This window comes from Capricornis sumatraensis, chromosome X, assembly GCF_032405125.1.
Source record: "Capricornis sumatraensis isolate serow.1 chromosome X, serow.2, whole genome shotgun sequence".
NCBI lineage: Eukaryota > Metazoa > Chordata > Mammalia > Artiodactyla > Bovidae > Capricornis > Capricornis sumatraensis.
Window position 1 is genome coordinate 47,038,805 of NC_091092.1, and position 21,617 is coordinate 47,060,421.

The 21,617-nt window shown below is 39.6% G+C and overlaps 1 protein-coding gene across 2 annotated transcripts in view; it reads right to left on the reverse strand.

Moving 5' to 3' along the window:
- MCF2 (MCF.2 cell line derived transforming sequence) overlaps positions 1-21,617 on the reverse strand; it is a 77,704-nt gene that overhangs the window by 50,896 nt on the left and 5,191 nt on the right. For both annotated transcript variants that reach the window (XM_068962350.1, XM_068962349.1), the window contains exons 3-8: positions 19,926-20,016; positions 5,536-5,655; positions 4,572-4,688; positions 2,968-3,117; positions 2,041-2,174; positions 1,331-1,445 (exon numbers count right to left, since the gene is read on the reverse strand). In XM_068962350.1, the coding sequence (XP_068818451.1) occupies positions 1,331-1,445; positions 2,041-2,174; positions 2,968-3,117; positions 4,572-4,688; positions 5,536-5,655; positions 19,926-20,016 (727 nt within the window). The remainder of the gene's footprint in view (positions 1-1,330; positions 1,446-2,040; positions 2,175-2,967; positions 3,118-4,571; positions 4,689-5,535; positions 5,656-19,925; positions 20,017-21,617) is intronic.

The following is a 21,617-nucleotide window of genomic DNA, read 5'->3' on the forward strand; positions in this document are numbered from 1 at the left end:
ACAGAACAGACATTAACCAGAGGATGACAATATAACCTGGAGGCAAATTAACATATAAGTAGAGGCACAATGGGTTTGTTCAGGAAAAGTAATGTTGCTGCATGTGTTTGGTTGGAGAGGAGGGACAGACATCAATATCTGGAAGGCTCAAGAGCAATCTGACCTATTCTTTCATTTTTTAAAATATAAATTTATTTATTTTAATTGGAGGCTAATTACTTTACAATATTGTATTGGTTTTGCCATACATCAACATGAATCTGCCACAGGTGTACATGTGTTCCCCATCCTGACCCCCTCACCACCTCCCTCCCCATACCATCCCTCTGGGTCATCCCAGAGCACTAGCCCCGAGCATCCTGTATCATGCATGGAAACTTGATTGGCGATTCGTTTCACATATGATATTATACATGTTTCAATGCCATTCTCCCATATCACCCCACCCTCGCCCTCTCCCACGGAGTCCAAAAGACTGTTCTATACCTATTCTTTCTTTAAGAAAAGTTTTACCGAGAGCCTGACACTTCAAAATCTGAATCACCAGAGGGAAAAGGCTGGTAATAACTGTGCCCTGTGTCCCCTTCCCCAACTGATTTGGCTAGAACAAATGGAATACTAGGCAAGTCAGCCACTCATGGGCAGAAACAGGCTGACCACATGTAAGAGAGAGAAGTGACTTTTCCTTGGATCCCTGGAAAAATACTATGACAGAGACTGGTAGAAGCATGTAGGTCGACTATAAAGGGAAAGAAAAATGAAGCTACGTCTCTTGACCATATAGGATGGATTTTCCAGAAGGACAGAACTAGAATATACTTATAACCTTTTAAATAATGTATAATTAAACACAATTTAATCTCATCCATCAGGCTTTTTTATAGAAATAAGTTACTGAATCAGAAAAAAAAATGTTTTGTTAGATCACATTAAATATGGTCAGCATAGGTAGATGGTAGTTTAAAAATCATGAAGGAAGTTAGTATTATTCCCTTGGTAGATTTCCCATAGTCTGAAAGTATTTTACATCTAAAATACATTTGAATATCAAACATCAATGTAGACAGCAACTTTACCCCTGTCATCTACGTTAGCCCCTTAAGTGCTTTCCCATAAGAAATGAGCCTGAGCCAGAGAAGTATAAGTGTTGGCATTTTCGTAGCTGTTTTCTTCATTCTAAGTCAAAGTGCACTCACACTTGCCTCCTTTTCACCTCTCTGGGGGTATACATGGGCATCCTGCATCTTGTAAGACTGTGGTTCTGATGATCAAGGAGTAAGAACCTCCAGCATAATGAAAGAAACTGTACCCAAGAAAAGTTTTAACTGACCTCTTGAAAATCCTGCTCAAACTTCCAGAGTTGCAAATACTGCTCCATTTTTAGCTGGTGTTTTTCCCAAAATCCATCAAAAGCTATTTCCATATCATGTACTTGAGTCAGCAATCTTAACAAAGCAAAATCATCATTAAACCAATGATTTTATTGCAGGTAGGTAGATAACCCTGATTTGGATGTTAAGAATTATAGGCAAAGTCACAGCCCATGACATTTGGTCCAGGTAGAGACTATCAATGTCCACAGAATCTCCCCTAGAAGCAAACTAATATCTGTGGGTCAACATGGGGAGTTCTCAGCTTGATTGTCAGAGGTCGAGGAATACTTTTGCAGGTTAACAGGTAGCCACAAAAATATATAATTCCCTTTCAAAAGTATAAGATGCTGCTGCTGCTAAGTCACTTCAGTCGTGTCCGACTCTATGCGACCCCAGTGATGGCAGCCCACCAGGCTCCCCCATCCCTGGGATTCTCCAGGCAAGAATACTGGAGTGGGTTGCCATTTCCTTCTCCAATGCATGAAAGTGAAAAGTGAAAGTGAAGTTGCTCAGTCGTGTCCGACTCTTAGCAACCCCATGGACTGCAGCCTATCAGGCTCCTCCATCCATAGGATTTTTCCAGGCAAGAGTACTGGAGTGGGGTGCATTGCCTTCTCTGTTCAAAGTATAAGATAAGTAACTCTAAACCCCAAAGACTACTACTTACTTATTAATAGTTTGCCAGTCACCACTAGTCTGCTGATGATTTTCAAGTTTTGAACTCACAGCACCCTCAGCATCAGGCAATTCCAGATTTGTTAGCAGAATTTTTCCTTCTTTGGTTACAGCTGTGATATCCTTCTGTATAAAGGCAAAATAGGAAGTGTCAGCCTGCTGGGCAACTATTCTGAATGAGCTGGGTAGAAGGCAGCGTACAGCAACAGATGCAGAATAGAATAGTTCTAGCACAGCCTTTGCTTTCATCACTGAAAAATCAAGAACTACCTCAGTACCACAGAATCCAAAAGCTGCGAGGATCTCCAAGAAGGCTCTGCCTATTGAGACAGATTTACAGTCCCCGGTTTTATAGGCACAAGTACCCCAAGGCTCAGTTTGTAGCTTCCTCTCACTGGCAGAAAGTTCTAATTTAATATGGAAGCAACCTAAGCATCCAACAACAGATGACTGGATAAAGAAGATATGGTATACATACATATATATACAATGGAATACTACTCGGCCATTAAGAAAGAACAGAATCTTGCCATTTGCAACAACATGGATGGACTGGGAGGGTATTATGCTAAGTGAAATAAGTCAGACAGAGAAAGACAAATACCATATGATGTCACTTATATGTGGAATTTAAAAAGTAAAACAAACTAGTAAAAAAAGAAACAGATAGAGAACTAGTCGTTAGGGATGGGGAGAGGGAAGGGAGAGGGGCACCATTTCAAAAAAAGGGCCACTTAAATTCAGCATATCCAGGAAATCCTCCTCTCATACTCTTTTTTTAATATTGTGCTTAACACCATATAAATATCTCTTTTTGTCTCCTTATCCAGCAATCTGTGTGAAATAGACACACTCAGCACCTCTCTATAAAAAAAAAATACCATGGAAAATTTTGGTTTGTCTCCCCTATCAGACATACCTTTAACAGGTGGTACCTTTCAGCACGAATTGCAAGAATTTCTTCTATTCCAGGAATGTCACCTGGTAGTTCTGTCTCAGCCAGTTCAGTTCCAAAGGACTGTAACATCTGAGCCATATCTTTCACTGTGAGGGCAAAATTTTCTATAGCCTGCAAAGAGCCCGTGCATGATTCTCTTAATTCTGTGGTAACTTGGCCAGCATGTAAAAACCTAGACCAAAAGCTATATTAACTTTCATTTAGATATGACAGCAAAGACATATACTATGACCTCTCCTCTGCAAGGAAAGTTGGCATTGGCCTTGACAATGAACCATAACTTTGCATCTAAGCCCCTAAGAAACTTAGTGAGGTGAAGAGACTTCTTGAATATCTAAACATCTGTACTTATTTCTCAAACAATGATGAAAACCATTTCTTAAATATGCCATGTACTGAGTACTGTGTTTTATTATCTGGCAAAAGATTGTATTTTCCTTATTCTATTTAATTTTGGAATTGAACAATTGTTTTATAATAACTACTTCTGAAGAGACATGAGAACATCAAAGCCACTTTATCATTATTTATGAACAAACGTTAGCATTTGATGGACTAAGATGACAGAGGAACATTAGTCACAATAATTCATTTCAAGTTCTGGAGAAGATTTGAAATTATGACCCCAAAGGCTCTGCTGCCCTAAAATGTCAAGTAAGGTTTGGTTGTTCATCTTGTTTCCAAAATCAGTGACTTAAGAGAAAGAAGGACAACATTTAGAGACTATATAAACCCTCTGTTTACCATGTAACTCAAGGCGTCTGCTCTTTTATTTTTAGCTTTCTAGGTTATTAAAGGCAAGCCACTGCTTATTTTGACGACTCACTTTCATACGAATCAACAGGACTGCTGAATGAAAATAAAGATGAGGAAAATAAAATCCTGATTCAAGTAAATATCATTATTTCCTTCAGAAGGATTCCCATACCTCTGGAATTAGAAGACCCTTATATGACAGATTCACTCTAGTGAGGCACAGAGCCCTTGCCCATCCATACATTTCTAGAACAGAAGGCATTTTTGCTACAAATTTAACTGCCCCCAGGAGAATCACTAGACTGATGAGATTAATACAATGACTCTCATTTCCTGAGGGCAAGCCATAGGCCAGGCACAGTGTCAAACATGGTATATCTGTAATCTCATTTAATCTTCTCAATAACCCAATGAGGTTAAGTTTTATTCTTCCCACTGTATAGTTGGAAAAACTGAAGCTGAGAAAGCTTTTACAACTTGCACAAAGTTATATTGATAAAAATCAGCAGTGCTAGGATTTGAACCCAAACCCTTGGTTTCTTCAAGTTACTACATGGCCACAGGAGAGGGTGGGCGGAGTAGGGTCTCCTTATTCCCTAGGCCTCTCATTTAAATGCCATCCTCAGTGACTCTTCATCATTTCTAGATATTTCCTAAGCAAGAAAACCAAGATGTTGAATTACATATTTTTGAAAAACAGGAACCCCAGAAATCTGTTTTTCTCAAGGAAGAAAAAAAAAAAATTCTAGAACTAGATTTCAAAGCTAACATGAACTACAGGCTCTACAGTAAGGGCAAAAGAAACATACATTTCTGAAGGTGATCCATTCACTGTGGCTGTACTGCAAGGTGCCGCCTAACTCAGTGGTTAACTGCTTGTCATCAATGTATGTCAGCAAATCACTAACTGAGCTCAGCATAACAACCTATACAAATAAGTGAGAAAGATACCGTTAACTGCCCTCCACGGCACTCCTCCACACAGCCAACTGTACAATGAACTTTAGCATTCGTTTAGCAGAAATGGTTCTAATAATTATCTCCTGTACATCCCCACACACATGGATATGCTACCTTCCCTCAGGGAATAACGGTTTTCATTTACAAAACATTTCTCTGTAAAATGAAAGTAATCTCCATAGAAACCCAAACACCTGATTCTCTCTGACCTAAAAATTGTGCACTGTCTGTGGTCAACCCTCTGAAAGAATGTTAAGCCCATGACAAAGGAAGGGCTTTCTGTAGTAAATTATAATTTATCATGAGGGACTGATCTTTGCAAAAGTAGCAAAATTTATGAGCACTCTTATTCCCAACACTAATAATGTATAAAAATATCTTCTGGAAAAAAAAGAAAAGCTACTCTGAACTGCTCAGGATGTAAGTTCATGGGAGGTCAAATACATAAAACACACATTCATTTTATTCTCTAAAAATAAAATGTCCTGATTTTATACACACACACAAATACATACACACACACAAATACATACATACATACATACATACACACACACACACACACACACACATAACATATGGGATTTACATCTTTTTTAAAAATGAACTGCTTTGTTACAAATTGACTAATCTTTTCCTTTATTTTAACAGTAGGGGCAGAAGACTTTAAGGCATTTTGAATTTACGTTTTTGGAAGACAAATTCTAATTTTTTTTTCTTTTACATGCACTTGTGACCACATGTAAAATAACAACAACATGATACAAATTCTACATGAGAAAGGGTCAAAACACTTAAATAATATATTCTTACCGGTAATTTGAGCATGAACTCTTCCTGACTAAATCGAAATCCAATGTCTGTGAAAGTTCGTTGGATAAAACTGGTGGGACGAAGGACCAAAACCAAGTGCAAGTTCCCAGGGAATGAAGACTATAGGAAAAAACAGCACAGGAAAAAAAGAAAAAAATTGTCAAAACATGCACTCAAGTGAGCACATGGCAAAAAATATATAATCAAAGAAAACAAATTCTAAAGTCATAAAAACCACTGAAAAGATAAAACTTAAAAAATGGATGTTGATAACATCTTAAAACACGAAAATAGAAATGAAATGAATGTAAGGTCATCAGGTCAGTTCCTTGCAGTGCTTGTGGCCTGAAATTTTCTCACACTGAAGTTAATCCCACATTATGAAGAATTATACTCTTAAGCTTCATTTTAAACGTGATTGTTTTTGTACTCAAATTGTTTTTAATCCTTGCAAAACGGAATCAAGAGGCAGGTTTCTAGGATAGCCCTAAAAGCCTAAAGGGAGCTGAAATACTGAATACCTGCAGTAAACAATGGAAGAAAACTATTTTGTGGACTTGTATTTTTATCTCATCCAAGAGACATTCACCAAATATCTTCTACGTGTTTCCTCCACGTATTTAAGTGAATGATTATCAGGCACTGTTAGCATTCAGTGTACAGCAATTAATAACATACAGTCCCTACCCAGCTTGCAAGAAAATGACAGTCTAGAGTCCGTTAGCATCATGATAAGTTGATAAATTAAACAAGGGAATTAGAATAATACACAATAGGAAGGTGTAGCACAGAGCATCCTAGACCTAGGAATGTCAAAAAGGACTTGCCTAAAGAGGAATAAAATGGATCAGGCTGCTTTTCTGGCGTATCCATGTTTCCCAACTTCTTAGAATACTGGCATATAGTAGGCGGTCAAGAAGTAACTGTTAAATGAAAGAGTGCAAAAGACAAGGAGGACCCTATGCAAAATTCACAAGGGCTGGAATAATATGGCCTGATATAAGTAATAAAGTACCACATTCAAATGCTTACTGTATGCCAAGTATTTTGCTAACATTATCACAGTTCCTCTTCATAACAATCCTCCGAAGTAGTTAGGCAATCTGCTTTTACTAATAAAGAAAGTGAGGCTCAGAGAGTTTAAGTATAACTTGGCTCAACTGATGAAGTCTGAATTGGTACCCAAGTCTGTATTACATCAAGAGGTCCCAGTCAGGAAAGCTAGAGGAAGATGCTGTCGGGGGGTGGAGAGATGTAGTCATGGGAGATGGTGCTAGAAAGATGAGCAGGATCCAGACCAGGAAAGACCTTGGGTCTTTTCCTGGATGCAAAGGGAGACAAGGGTTTTTAAGTAGCAGAGCAACATAATTAGATTTGCATTTTAGGAGGATCACTTTGGCTTTGGGAATGAACTGGATATGGACAAGAATGGAAGCAAACAGATGAGTTTGCAAGCTGAAACAGTCATCCAAGCGAGGGATGATGAGTTTCTGAACTACAGCAACAACAACAGGGATAAGGATAGAATTTAGGAGGTATAATGTGAAAAGTATGATAACTGGATATGTCTGATGAGAAAAGAATGACTGTAACAGTCAATTTCCAGATTTCTGGCTTGAGTAATTAACTGGGTGAATGGTATAACCCTCATTGACATGGGAACACAAGAGAAGCAGGCTTTCAGGAGGGGGATAAGATACTGATTCTTATTCCTGGACCTGTTGGGTTGGAAGGGTCAGCAGGACAACCAGATGATGTCCATCAGACAAATGGATGTACAAGGGAGGAGGGAAAGAAGCCTAGACTGTGAATATAGAGTTGGGAGTCATCAGCCTCAAAAGAGCATACTGAAGCATAATAAAGCAAAATATGCTCAAAATGCTTTAAATCTTTCAGGAATGCTGAAATATTAATAATTGAGCAAAACTATAAAAGAAAAATTAATAAGATACTGTGGGGGCAGGTACATATGGGAAGTCTGTACTTTCTACTGTGAACCTAAATCTGCACTAAACAATACAGTCTATTTTTTTTAAAAAAAGTAACTTTCATAAAGGGATAAGACCTAGGCTCTGAAATGACATACAAAAGTGGAAATTTTTTAAATTTAATTTGAGATGGTGATAAAAACATAAACAAGTGGCAATGACAACTAAAGTGAGGGAAAGAGAACTGAGTGCGACACAAATAGGGAAAAGAAAGGAGCACAAGCTTAAATCAGTAAATTAAACAATGATTACAAACAGACACAAATTGGGATGGCTATCCAACTGATCACTCCCCAAGGGGGCCATGTCTGCACTACCCTCTCCTCCCATGAGATTCCACATCCTCTCCCCACCAAATTCCTATGTTGAAACTTAAGCCACAACGTGAAGGTATTTGGTGGTGGGGTGTTCAGGAGATGACGAGGTCATGAGGGTGGAGCCCTCATGAATGGGATTAGTGCCCTTAAGAAAGAGACCCCAGAGAGCTCCTTCAGCCCTTCAGCCATGTAAGGACACAGAAAAGACGACCATCTATGAAGCAGGAAGTGAGCTCTCACCAGATACAGAATTTGCCAGCAACCTGACCTTGGACTTCAGACTCTAGAACTGTGAGAAGTAAAGTCTGTTGTTTATAAGTCACACTGTCTATGGTATTCTGTTATAGCAGCCCATAAAGACTAAGACAGTCTCTTATTAATCTTAATAATGGTTCCTAATGAGAACTGTTATCTTTCTACATGACCTTGCCCTCCTAAGATGCAATGATTTGTCATGGGATGAAAATTTGATGTAAGCAGAATCCAAGTCTCACACTAGCATTTTTTGAACTAGCACTAAGGGAAGGAAACTTAGAGGGTGCAGTTTCAGGGCCGCTAGTAGCCATGACCCCTACAGCCAGAAGCTTTGAAGCTTATTTCAAAGAACAAAGCAAACAAGTATAGAGAACTGGAAATAGAAACAGAGAGTCCCAATGATATTGTATATCCTACTGTCTATTATGTTGTTTTTCATTTGGTAATGGCACTCCACTCCAGTACTCTTGCCTGGAAAATCCCATGGATGGAGGAGCCTGGTAGGCTGCAATCCATGGGGTCACTAAGAGTCGGGCACGACTAAGTGACTTCACTTTCACTTTTCATTTTCATGCATTGGAGAGGAAATGGCTACCCACTCCAGTATTCTTGGCCTGGAGAATCCCAGGGATGGGGAGCCTGATGGGCTGCCATCTATGGGGTCGCACAGAGTCGGACAGGACTGAAGCGACTTAGCAGCAGCAGCAGCAGCAAGTCATGTCTAACTCTGTGACCTCATGGACTGCAGTACACCAGACTTCCCTGTTCTTCACTGTCTATTATGTACAAATGTCTACTTTAGTTTATGCTAAGAATGGTACAATACTTCCCATAGTTGTTATAAAAATTAAAAGAAATAATACATATAAAGCTACTTTGTCAACCCTAAAAAAAACTAATAAGATAGGTTTTTAAAATTTACTTGGGGTTCTTGGACTTAAGCACAAGTAGACTTAGACAAAAGGTTTTTCAGGCTGTGGATAAAGGCTTGCTTAAGGGGAAACTCAGACAGGGACTTGTGAGAACTTTGGACCTATTTCTAGACTGAGAGCACTAATTCTATTTCTACCCTGAAATATTCAGTTTAGGAGTTAAGTCTTTCCTTCTTCACATGGGCAATTTACCAGTATTAGTATTATACTTAACTGCCTTGACTCAGGCTTATTTTTTTCACTTTTAAATGGAATCAAGGGGCTATTCTAGTGGCTCAGTGGTGAAGAATCTGCCTGCCAATGCAGGAGACACGGATTCAATCCCTGGTCCAGGAAGATCCCACATGTCGTGTACCACAACTGTTGAGCCTGTGCTCTAGAACCCAGGAGGTACAACTACTGAACTCACATGTTGTAACTACTGAAGCCCATGCCTGTGCTCCACTGTGAAGCGCCTAGAGCCTGTGCTCTGCAACAAGAGACGCCCCTGCAATGAGAAGCCCACACACCTCAGTGAAGAGTAGGCCTCACTCACTGCAACTAGAGAGTAGCCCGAGCAGCAATAAAGACCCAGTGCAACCAAAAATAAATAAATAAATAGACTGGAAAGCATCCTACTTTTGCCAACACTTAAAGCACCTAAAGTACTCTTATTTTTATTCTTTCATGGACTCTAGGTTGATATGGTTTCATTGTCTTTTTCTGACTTTCCTTAATGTCATATTTTCTGGTATTGCATTAGAAATCCCTAGATGTGAGACCCCAGCAATGATCAACTTAAAGCCTGGAATACTCGCCTGCCTCCAAAACTGGGGGTGGGAGTAGGGGAGGATACTACAGGAACAAAGAAAACCATGTGGTAACTCTCTGCCTGAGGTCAGGCCCTGGTCTCTACCCTGCCACTCCTAGGAGAACAAGGCTGTCCCAGCAGTCAGGCCCCTGATCACACAATAGGGGACAAAGCAGAAAAGAGAGAGACACAGAATCACTGTCCACAGAATCCATGGGGAAGAGAGTTCAGGCAGGTTTTGGGGGTGTTCAGCTGCTCCTAAGTCAGGGATTTCATGTTGGTTGTTCTATTAAATCAGTTATTCTGTCTATTTGATAAAATAGTTATAAACATTGAAAGCTGAATAAAATGCTTCCAAAAATATTTCTACATTCTAATCAGATCATTCTTAAGTAAAACTTCCTGATTATTTTATCATACCTTCTCCTCCCTTAATTCCTTCAAAATGTTCAGTGATTTGCTTATCACAAAAAGCCTACCAAATTTGCATTTCTAAAGAAAAAGCACTATCAAGGATGAACACTTCATTTATTGCCTGTATAATCACATTTGCAATGTTGTTCATTATAGGATAATTTTAGAATCTTTATTGAGCTGCCGTGCAAATCTTCCTAGAATACACGGATCCATTAAACTGATAGCTACTCTCAAATCTAAGCCATTTGAAGGAACAAATAACTTGTAGGCAACAGCTATTTTTTTTTTTAACAGCTATTATTTAGTAGGCAAAACTACTAAACAACTGGGTGGCACTCAAACAATTCATTTGATTTGTCAGAGTTACATTTTTTAGAAAACTAAATTATACAGTTCAGACCAAGTATATTGTTTCTATCCCTCATGTCCATTAGATCCCATGTATGAATCAGATACACTTGACTTTTTAATCCCAGTCCCACTCACTTATCCCAGATTTAAATATGTGACTGCCAAACTAATTGCTGTAAATCCACAACTTCATATGAATGACTTTTTATAGCTTCTCTCCAGCAAACACACACACACACACACACACGTACATACATTTATATGTCTTCAGGGCCTCTCAAAGCCTTAAGGTAGGGACAGGAGATTGGCTCAATGGCCATGGGTTGGAGTGTTACTTTTTATTGAGTGACTACTATGAGAATTTTCCTCATTGTGAGCATTACTATGACATTATGCTAAGTATTTTATCTGCAGTAGATTCTATTTTTATCCTCATTCCACAACTGGAGGAATTGAGTGTAGTAGGCAGAATAAAGGTTCCCCAAAGATGTCCACATCCTAAACCCTGGAACCTGTGAATATGTTACAAGGCAAAAGGGACTCTGAAAATATGATTAAGAATCTTCAGAGCTTCCCTGGTGGTTCAAGTGGTAAAGAAACTGCCTGCAATGCGGGAGACCCAGTTTTGATCCCTGGGTTGGGAAGATCCCCTGGAGAAGGGCATGGCAACCCACTCCAGTATTCTTGCCTGGAGAACTCTGTGGACAGAGGAGCCTAGAGGGCTACAGTCCATGGGGTCACAAAGAGTTGGACATGACTGAGCGACTAACACCTCACCTCACCTTCTGATGGGGAAATGATCCTGGATTATTGGGGTGGGAACAATGCAATCACAAGTAGAGTTATTAAACAGGGAGGCATGAGAATCAGAGAAGATATAACAACAGAAGGAGAGGTCAGAGTGATACAAGGCCATGAGCTAAGAAATGTGGGCAGCTTCTAGAAACTAGAATGTCAAGGAAATTGATTATCCTCTAAAGCCTCAGCAGCCCTGTTGATATCTTGGTCTTAGCCCAGTGAGACTCAGTTGGACTTCTGACCTCCAGAACTGTAACAATACATTTGGGTTATTTTGAGCTACTAAGTTTGTAGTTAGTTACAGCAGCAACAGGGAACTAATACGCTAAGCTTTTGTGATGCTAAGTAATTCTTCAAGAAATTCTAGCTCACAGCAAATACAGCTCCAGACCTTTCAGCTTTCCCATTCGGTTTGGGGAAACGACGTTCCTACATTTTCCAGCATGCTGCCTTACAGACCCCTAATCTGGTTGGTTATATAAACATGAAAAGGCACAGTTTCTATTTTCACCCAAATAAACCCTAGATTTTAAAACTATAAATCGTTTCGAGAGCTTGTCAAAAAAGCAAAAGGATGTGAGCAAGGGTCAGCCTTGTTTTCTTTTATTGCTTTTTTCTTTACAGAAAAAAAAAAAAGCATGCAGCATGAGAGAGGAAACGACACTGGTTTTAGGCACTGGTTGCAGGCGGTTTTTTTTTTTTTTTTCTTTTTTGTAGTTCCAACATGTGACTGCTTAAAGGCACCTCGGTAAAAATGAACATGTTGCCCATCTTCGCAGGGCTCAGAGCCATTTCCCTGTCTCTGAGCCCGGCCCCACCCCAGCCCTGGGGAGCAGCTCCTACTGGTTCTTCAAATTCAGGGGCAGATAATTCGCTTTCTCTCCTCTTCCCCTCCCAAAGAAGACACTGAATCCCTTTTCCTCATGCCTGCCTTCAGATCACCCGACTATATGGCCTCACAACAGTTAGCACAACAATAACAACGACCAAAGGCATCACTTGATACATTTCACTGCTGAAGGCTGGAAATTAACCTTGTTTAATGTTATTTTATGCAGCATCTAAAAAAGGCAATCCACACACCCTCTGCCCCCTTTTCAGTTATCCTAGCTACTTCTTTAAAAACTTTTACAAGTGGCTGATACCACATAAAAGTTGGATTATTTTACTATAAAAACAATTTATACTCCTAGAGCTTTTTCTTTTCATCTTTAGAGCAAAGAAATGGGGTCACATTAAGAGGGGAACTCTTCACTGAAAGCCTAGGACATATGCTTCAGGCTTGTTACGTATATTATCCTATGTAGCCTTTGTAACATTGCAGTGAAGTAGGTATTACGGCCTTTCCACAGATGGGCAAACTGAAGCACAGCATGGTACACTAACTGCTTGCTACGGCTACCTGCTAAGGAGCAGGAGCACACAGGCCAATCTGAATCCTAAAGCCAAGCTCTTTCCAGGACACTTAACCCTTTTCAGACACGTCCTTCACCGCACACTCTGAATGCATGCTCAGACTGCCTGCCTTACCTTTAGGAATAACTTGACCTTGACACCTACAAAATGGGACAAAAACTAACAGTCAAAACAAATGCTTGAAACAATTTAGCATCACGGAGCCTACTGAACAAATTTCATATCATTACAGAGTATTAATACTGAGTTGCTAGCATGTGATTGACCTCAGTAAGGTGGGAACTATCACTTTAGAATATTTTGAGAAAAATCTTATGACCTCAAGCTATAGAGAAGAGTTTCCAATGTTGTGAGCTACTTCTGCACTCATTCTTCCCACACTGAAAGAGTACAGAAAGGAAGAGTTACTCCACAGATCACCAAATCCCTTGCCAAGTGACCTCAGGTGTAGGACACTCCCCAACAATGCTCTTTCCTTGCGGCTCACCCTTCTTGTCCCATATCCATTCTCAACAATCCCCCTCACTTGTTCACAGTCATTGCAGTTTCCATCAAGTAGCCAGCTGAAGCCTATCCGTGGACTCTAAGGCCACTTTACCATCCTTCCAGGTGCCACCTATCATAGCCTCCAGAATCAGCCCAACACCAGAGATTCTTCCAAGTCAAACCATGGTGTCACCAGCTGAGTTGCAAATTTTTCACTCTGGTCAAGCCGTATCCATGCAAGCAGAACAAATCTGTCTTCCACTATAGTTCTAGGCTTTAGACTTAATCCAATCAATTTCATTTCAAGCTAGCTGTTCCTACAGACAACTTCAAGTAATTAATTTGAGAGAAAAAGAGAGGAAAGACACCAAGAAAGATAACAGACACATATGCTATTCCTTGGAGAAGGCCATGGCACTCCACTCCAGTACCCTTGCCTGGAAAATCCCATGGACGGAGGAGCCTAGTAGGCTGCAGTCCATGGGGTCGCTAAGAGTCAGACACAACTGAGCGACTTCACTTTCACTTTTCACTTTCACGTGTTGGAGAAGGAAATGGCAACCCACTCCAGTGTTCTTGCCTGGAGAATCCCAGGGATGGGGGAGCCTGGTGGGCTGCTGTCTATGGGGTCGCATAGAGTTGAACAAGACTGTAGCGACTTAGCAGCAGCAGCAGCAGCAGCATGCTATTCCTTAAGGTCCAAACAAATGTCATCTTCTTCATGAGGCCTTCCTCATCAGCTAGAAGTTCTTTCATAATAGTTATTTAATAGTTATTTATGAACATGTCCTACATTCTCTACTAGATTGAGAGCTCTTTCAGCTCTGTAGCCATTCCACGTTTACCTGTGTAACCCATATTGTCTGTAGCACAATACTACATACACTTACTCATTAAGTACTTGTGTGTTGTATTAATTTCTGTGTATATTAAGTAAGTAAGTCGCTCAGTCGTGTCCGACTCTTTGCGACCCCATGGACTGCAGCCCATCAGGCTCCTCCGTTCATGGGATTCTCCAGGCAAGAATACTGGAGTGGGTTGCCATTTCCTTCTCCAGGGGATCTTCCCAACCCAGGGATCGAACCCAGGTCTCCTGCATTAGAGGCAGATGCTTTAACCTCTGAGCCACCAGGGAAGCCATGTGTATAAACAGAAAGGGGTTCCCAGGTGGCACTAGAAAAGAGCCTGCCTGACAATGCGGGAGACATATGAGATGCAGATTCAATCCCTGGGTCCAGAAAATCCCCTAGAGAGGATATGGTAACTCACTCCAGTATTCTTGCCTAGAGAATCCCAGGGACAGAGGAGCCTGGCAGGCTACAACCCATGGGGTCGCAAACAGTCGGACATGACTGAAGTGACTGAGCATGCATGCATGCATATACAGAAAATGAAAAAACTGGAAATAGAACTGCCTTATGACCCAGCAATCCCACTGCTGGGCATACACACCGAGGAAACCAGAATTGAAAGAGACACATGTACCCAATGTTCATCACAGCACTGTTTATAATAGCCAGGACATGGAAGCAACCTAGATGTCCATCAGCAGATGAATGGATAAGAAAGCTGTGGTACATATACACAATGGAATATTACTCAGCCATTAAAAAGAATACATTTGAATCAGTTCTAATGAGGTGGATGAAACTGGAGCCTATTATATAGAGTGAAGCAAGCCAGAAAGAAAAACACCAATACAGTATACTAATGCATATATATGGAATTTAGAAAGATGGTAACGATAACCCTGTATGCGAGACAGCAAAAGAGACACATGTATAGAACAGTTTTTTGGACTCTGTGGGAGAGGGCGAGGGTGGGATGATTTGGGAGAATGGCATTGAAACATGTATAATATCATATATGAAATGAATAGCCAGTCCAGGTTCGATGCATGATACTGGATGCTTGGGGCTGGTGCACTGGGATGACCCAGAGGGATGGTTCAGGGAGGGAGGAGGGAGGGGGGTTCAGGATGGGGTATACGTGTATACCTGTGGCGGATTTATGTTGAATTTACAATACAATATTGTAAAGTAATTAACCTCCAATTAAAATAAATAAATTTATTTTAAAAAAAGAAGAACTGAGAAAACATCTATGCATATAAAGGAATTAGAAATCTTCTTAACACTTAAGTCAATTACTTTTGATAACAAAAGTACTAATGTCAGTTGCACCCAATATTGTAAAGCACATACACAGGCATCTCTTGTGCACCATAAATTGTCTGTTAAAAATCTTAAGCTATTATTCCCATAATATAAAATCATGTGTAGAGCTGGAGATGCAATTTTGTCAAAATAAAAAGATTCATATCCTAAACTGTAATTTTAAAAATACTATCTTGTGCTAAGAGCTTTATTAGAAAATAAACCAGTTACTCACCCATGAATGTTCACTGTCATTCAACAAGAATACAATTCTTACTGGTTTATTTCCCTGATCTTATTTTTTATTCCAAGTGTCATTCTGTTCTATGACTGACTGTCACTCTCTCATTTTTTGTGTGTTGTCTTGATTATTTAAACAAGTGGGTATTCTATTTTAAATCATAGCATCAATAATGTTATCTTAAGTTCTGAAAGAAAAAGAGCAGCACCAAAAACTGGACTGATGACCAGTTAATTATTAAATTAGCTAGTGTTATTTCACATTTCTCCAAACTACATCTAAATAGCCCTTCTGAAATTTGCTGGGAATTTGGTATATAAGTGAACCAATGACGGAAAAAATTGAAAATGTATCTGAAAGAAGAGATTTCTAAATTCTAGCTTATAAATAATGGTGAGTCACTCTTTTTTTCCTTTAAAAAAGGCAGTCAACAGGCTAGAATTCTGCATCTTTAACATTTGAATTTGGGGAAATAATTTTTTTTTAATTTGAGGAAAACCTGAAATCAGAAAGAATTCAAATCATCAGATTTAATATTTTTTCACTTGTCCAGTAACACGTAGCCTTTTTAAACACTAATAAAGTCATCTGCAGATCTGTCCATGATACCATAATCACTTGTCCATGGTGAAAAGAAGGATGAATCCTTTTGTTCAATATTATTTAATTGATAACTAGTGACTTTAAGCTACTCTGCCAAATGAGTCAATACTGTTCATACACTCTTAAATAAATATGATGACAAAGGATGCTTCCTCATAAATTTGATCACATTTAGATCTTGATGCCTTAACACTGCCCTATGTCCATATCACAGTAATCACATCAATGCAATCCACACAAATCCAAGTCTCCATTCTCACCCTCCGTCCTGAAAAGCCCCATTCAGCAGTTTGTGCTATAGCACCATGCTGCAGCATTCCTGCACTTGAACTTGGGAACAGGCTTTCCAGGACTGCAGGCAGAGCCCTTACCGCATTCCTTCTGAACCTCATCTTGCCTCTCGGGGGAGTTGCTTCTGCCATCTCGCCTATACACAATAACACGCTTCTTTTCCAATTGTCAATGCAACATTGATGAAATATGAGCTGCGTCTTAGGTAGTATTTAAAAGCGGCAGCCAATAATCTCTATCAAACAAAGCTACCGTGGCTGCTTCCATTACCACCCTGGCAGCGCTGCAAAAAAAGAAAAAAAAAAAAAACACAACCCACTATCTCTGATTAGTCAGCTGACAGATCCTTTCCTACTGCTCATTGTAATTCAGAGTCCACACATTCCCCCAATTACTTAGCCTGATTGAACCTCATGGATTAGCTGGTGCTGGACTGCTCAGGAAGATCAGGCTTTTCCTAAGAGTGGAGAAAGAAAAAAAAAAAAAAACTCTCCTCCTAGGGGCTAGATGGGGCTGGCTTTCTCTGTGCAAGTTGATTTTTAAGGTGGAATGCTAAGAATCTTTTTGAAGGTAGTATTAACTGATATCTTTATTCTTGCCCTTCCCCGCTATGTAACTTGAAATTCAATTCTGTTTTTTATTATTATTATTAAATTCTATTCTGGGTTTAAGCCTGGGAAAGGTTAATAGTTTGTGGGATTTTGTCCTGATGATAATCTAAAAAGAACAGAACATACAAACTTTCTGACACGGGTAGGATTCTCTCCCGAAGGAACATTTCCCCAAAACGTGTAACTAAAATATATATATATATATATAGTCTCCTATCATTATGAAGTATAGCCTAACTGCATAGTTTCTTTAAATATCTAGAAATTAAGGTTTTCAAACCAAATTATATAATTACTTCACAGACACTAATTTAAAATAATATACGAAGACAGTTAGACTTATCTATACAATGGCTATTTTAACCAGAAAGTCTTTCTGAATGTTAACTTTTCCTCTTGAAATTAGCTTGAATTCAATATTTACCTCTATTGCAAACAGTGTCCAATGGCTATTAAGGGTTGAGATATAACTGATGTGCTTTTGAGTATGGGTATAGAGTCTATACCATAAGCAGAAACATTTAAAATATTTAAATGAAACAACACTGAAACCAATCTATAGCCAGTCAGATGTTCTCATCACCTGCACCCCTACTCCTGCCTGGCAATTATGCAAATAAAGGGACCTTGGATGCAGAGCTCTTTGCTGGGCAGACTTCTCAATTCCCCACTGAGAGAGCATCCCTAGGAAACAGAAAGGGGAGCATCACCTCCCAAGAAACAAGTCATTATTCCTTTATTGACCCCAAATCAGTAGTGCTGTGCTGTGCTTAGTCGCTCAGTTGTGGCTGACTCTTTGTGACTCTATGCACTGTAGCCCGCTAGGCTCCTCTGTCCATGGGGATTCTCCAGGCAAGAATACTGGAGTGGGTAGCCATTCCCTTCTCCAGGGGATCCTCCCAACCCAGGGATCGAACCCAGGTATCCCGCACTGCAGGCAGATTCTTTACCATCTGAGCCACCAGTGAAGCAGTATCAAGACCCAATTCCAAAACTGATGCCATATGCCAACCAGTCACTCAATGAAAATTAATTTCATCAAACAGATAGTTTTGGCCAAAAAAAAAAAAAAAAGCTGGGCTGGGTGATTTTAAAAATGCCTTATTATAACAAGTGCTATATTTAGTGTTAAATATTTGATTCTTATCATGAACTAAAGTTTGTTCCACAAGCCCAAGGAGTAATCCTAAAGGCCAGGGCATGATAAATACCTGGATAAGTATCATTCAGCCCCACTGATAGGAGTCTGCAGTACATGAGGGGCAGATGTATTCTCTCCAAAGGAATTTTACCTTTTTCTAAAAAAAATTATTAATGTATTTGTCTATCTACAAGTCCTTTGGAAAATGACAGGAAGCAGCAAGTGGAAAGGTCACCAACTGGAATTCATGAAAATTCAATTCTTGCTCCCACTCTTTTGGTTACCTAGCTATCTGACCTTGGATTCATCATATAACCTTTCCAAAATGAATATCGTATATCAATATAATTCCCTCATCTATAGGACAATTTATAAAGACATCCACCCACAGGACTTAATCAGGAAACAGAGAGAATCAACATTACCTAATAAGTGTGAAAGTGTTTGAAAAAGCAAAAATATATTATATTAAAGTTGACATTTTACTATTTTATTTTGGTGATTTTCATGAATCTGGTATTAATTCTTCTCTCCATTGCTTATGATTAAACACCTCTGTTTTAAGAAATAAACAAAAATCTACCATACTGACTTGCCCAAGATGAGGAATAATTCATAATGGGTATGAAAATAATAATGATCTCATTCATGATACTGTGTGAGTGTCAGTGTATTTCTTGTACTCGTCAGCAAGTTAGTAGAACAAAAAAGAACACTGGTTCAGATGTCCAACAACTTAGATTTCTGTCTTGCCTACACAACTAAACCAACTGCCTCTGGTGGGTGTGGCCTCCATGTCGGGTGTGAAATGAAGGAAGAATTTCATTGGTTGATGATATTGAACTCTCAAAGAGAAACATGGATTGATTCCCAGCTTCTCTGGTCTGATAGAGCAAGTTGACCACATGGCACTTCCACAGACAGCCCTACTCTTACCAGCTCAGGAAGAGCCTATGGGCTCCTCACCTCCCTCTTTTCTATGAAAGAACTATCAGACAATATTCAGATGAGCCTAATAATGTAAAAAGATCATCTCAGCTGTGGGCAAGACCGCATCTCTCATACTGTCTCCTTTAGAGACTCTCTGGGTCTTGGGGAGCTGGGGACTAGACTCTTAGGAAGATATGTCATTTTGCAGGTGACTCCCTACCCTCTCTATCCCAGGGGAAAGAAAAATCTAGAAAGATACACACCAAAATGTTAAAAAGTGCTTATTTCTGGATGGTTTGATTATTAACTATTGTTTTAAACCTCCTTCTTTATACTTTTCAATATACAATGTGTATACAACATGGCTATTGCTGTTTTATAAAAAGTTCCCATAAAAAACTGCCTTGATTTGAAAGGCATAGGAGACCATGAATCTCTTCTCACTCAACTTGAACCATTAACTATTCATTCTTTCCTATAAAGTTTTCTATTGAGTAGAGTTGTTCAGCTCAATCTCCTTTACCAATTCTTCTCTCTAGTTTTCCACCACTCTGTTCCATCTATTTTTTTAGCCTCCATCAGAACAAAAATAATCTGTATCCCCACAAACAGAAAGTATAATGCAAAACAAAAATAAGAAGTTACTGTAGAATAAATTGGTACTTACTGAGATTTTTTGGAGAGATATTTTGAGAGAAGACCAGGTATCCAATCTTCGATCAAGAATAATGGTAAATCGGGAGTCAGATCCATTTTGCCTAGAAGATAAGAGGAAATAATATGTTTTCCTTAATAGTAATCCAACTTTGCTAAATATGTCCTTACTTCTATTTACATGTGATGTCTGGACCGAAGACAGATTTGGGAAGTTATCACAAGGTGCTACAATGGAAAATCAATTTAATTCCATCAGTCCAGTTCAGTTGAGTTCAGTCACTCAGTCGTGTCTGATTCTTTCCAACCCCATGAATCGCAGCACGCCAGGCCTCCCTGTCCATCACCAACTTCCAGAGTTCACTCAAACTCATGTCCATCGAGTCAGTGATGCCATCCAGCCATCTCATCCTCGGTCATCCCTTTCTCCTCCTGCCCCCAATCCCTCCCAACATCAGGGTCTTTTCCAATGAGTCAACTCTTCACATGAGGTGGCCAAAGTACTGGAGTTTCAGCTTTAGCATCAGTCCTTCCAATGAACACCCAGGATTGATCTCCTTTAGGATGGACTGGTTGGATCTCCTTGCAGTCCAAGGGACTCTCAAGAGTCTTCTCAAACACTGCAGTTCAAAAGCATCAATTATTTGGTGCTCAGCTTTCTTCAAAGTCCAACTCTCACATCCATACATGACCACTGGAAAAACCATAGCCTTGACTAGACAGACCTTTGTTGGCAAACTAATGTCTCTGCTTTTCAATATGCTATCTAGGTTGGCCATAACTTCTTCCAAGGAGTAAGCGTCTTTTAATTCCATGGCTGCAATCACCATCTGCAGTGATTTTGGAGCCCAGAAAAATAAAGTCTGACCCTGTTTCCACTGTTTCCCCATCTATTTCCCATGAAGTGATGGGACCAGATGCCATGATCTTCGTTTTCTGAATGTTGAGCTTTAAGCCAACTTTTTCACTCTCCTCTTTCACTTTCATTAAGAGGTTTTTTAGTTCTTCTTCACTTTCTGCCATAAGTGTGGTGTCATCTGCATATCTGAGGTTATTGATATGATTGATATATTGATATGATTAATTCCATATTCTACCACAATTTAAAATTTCTTTTTGCCACTTACGTCAATCTTTTAAACAGGCAAATGCCCCTAAAATGGATTTGGAATACTGTGATTTGGGGCATGGGAAACATTGTAGACAGCTCTGCTTCATGACATCAGATTTAACTTCATGGCAATCCATCATAAGTCAATGATCCATTAATTCATTCAGAAAAACACTGTTAAATCTCTTGCCTGTTCCTTAAGGGAAGGCAGTGTAATGGATAATAAAACTTTTATTTGCCCTAAAGAGACCACTTTCAAGCTTTAAGAGGTACAGTGTAAATTTTGTTTTCTGGGATTTGATTTTTGTTCATGTGTGCTTAGTCACCAGTCGTGTCTGACTCTCTGTGACCCCGTGGACCATGGCCCACCAGGCTCCTCTGTCAATGGGATCCTCCAGGCAAGAATACTGGGTGGGTTGCCATTTCCTTCTCCAGTGATAAAGTATGAAATGAGTGAAGTAAAGTTGCTCAGTCATGTCTGACTCTTTGCGACTCCATGGACTGTAGCCTACCAGGCTCCTCTGTCCATGGGATTTTCCAGGCAAGAGTACTGGAGTGGGTTGCCATTTCCTTCTCCATTTAGTTCATGAGACT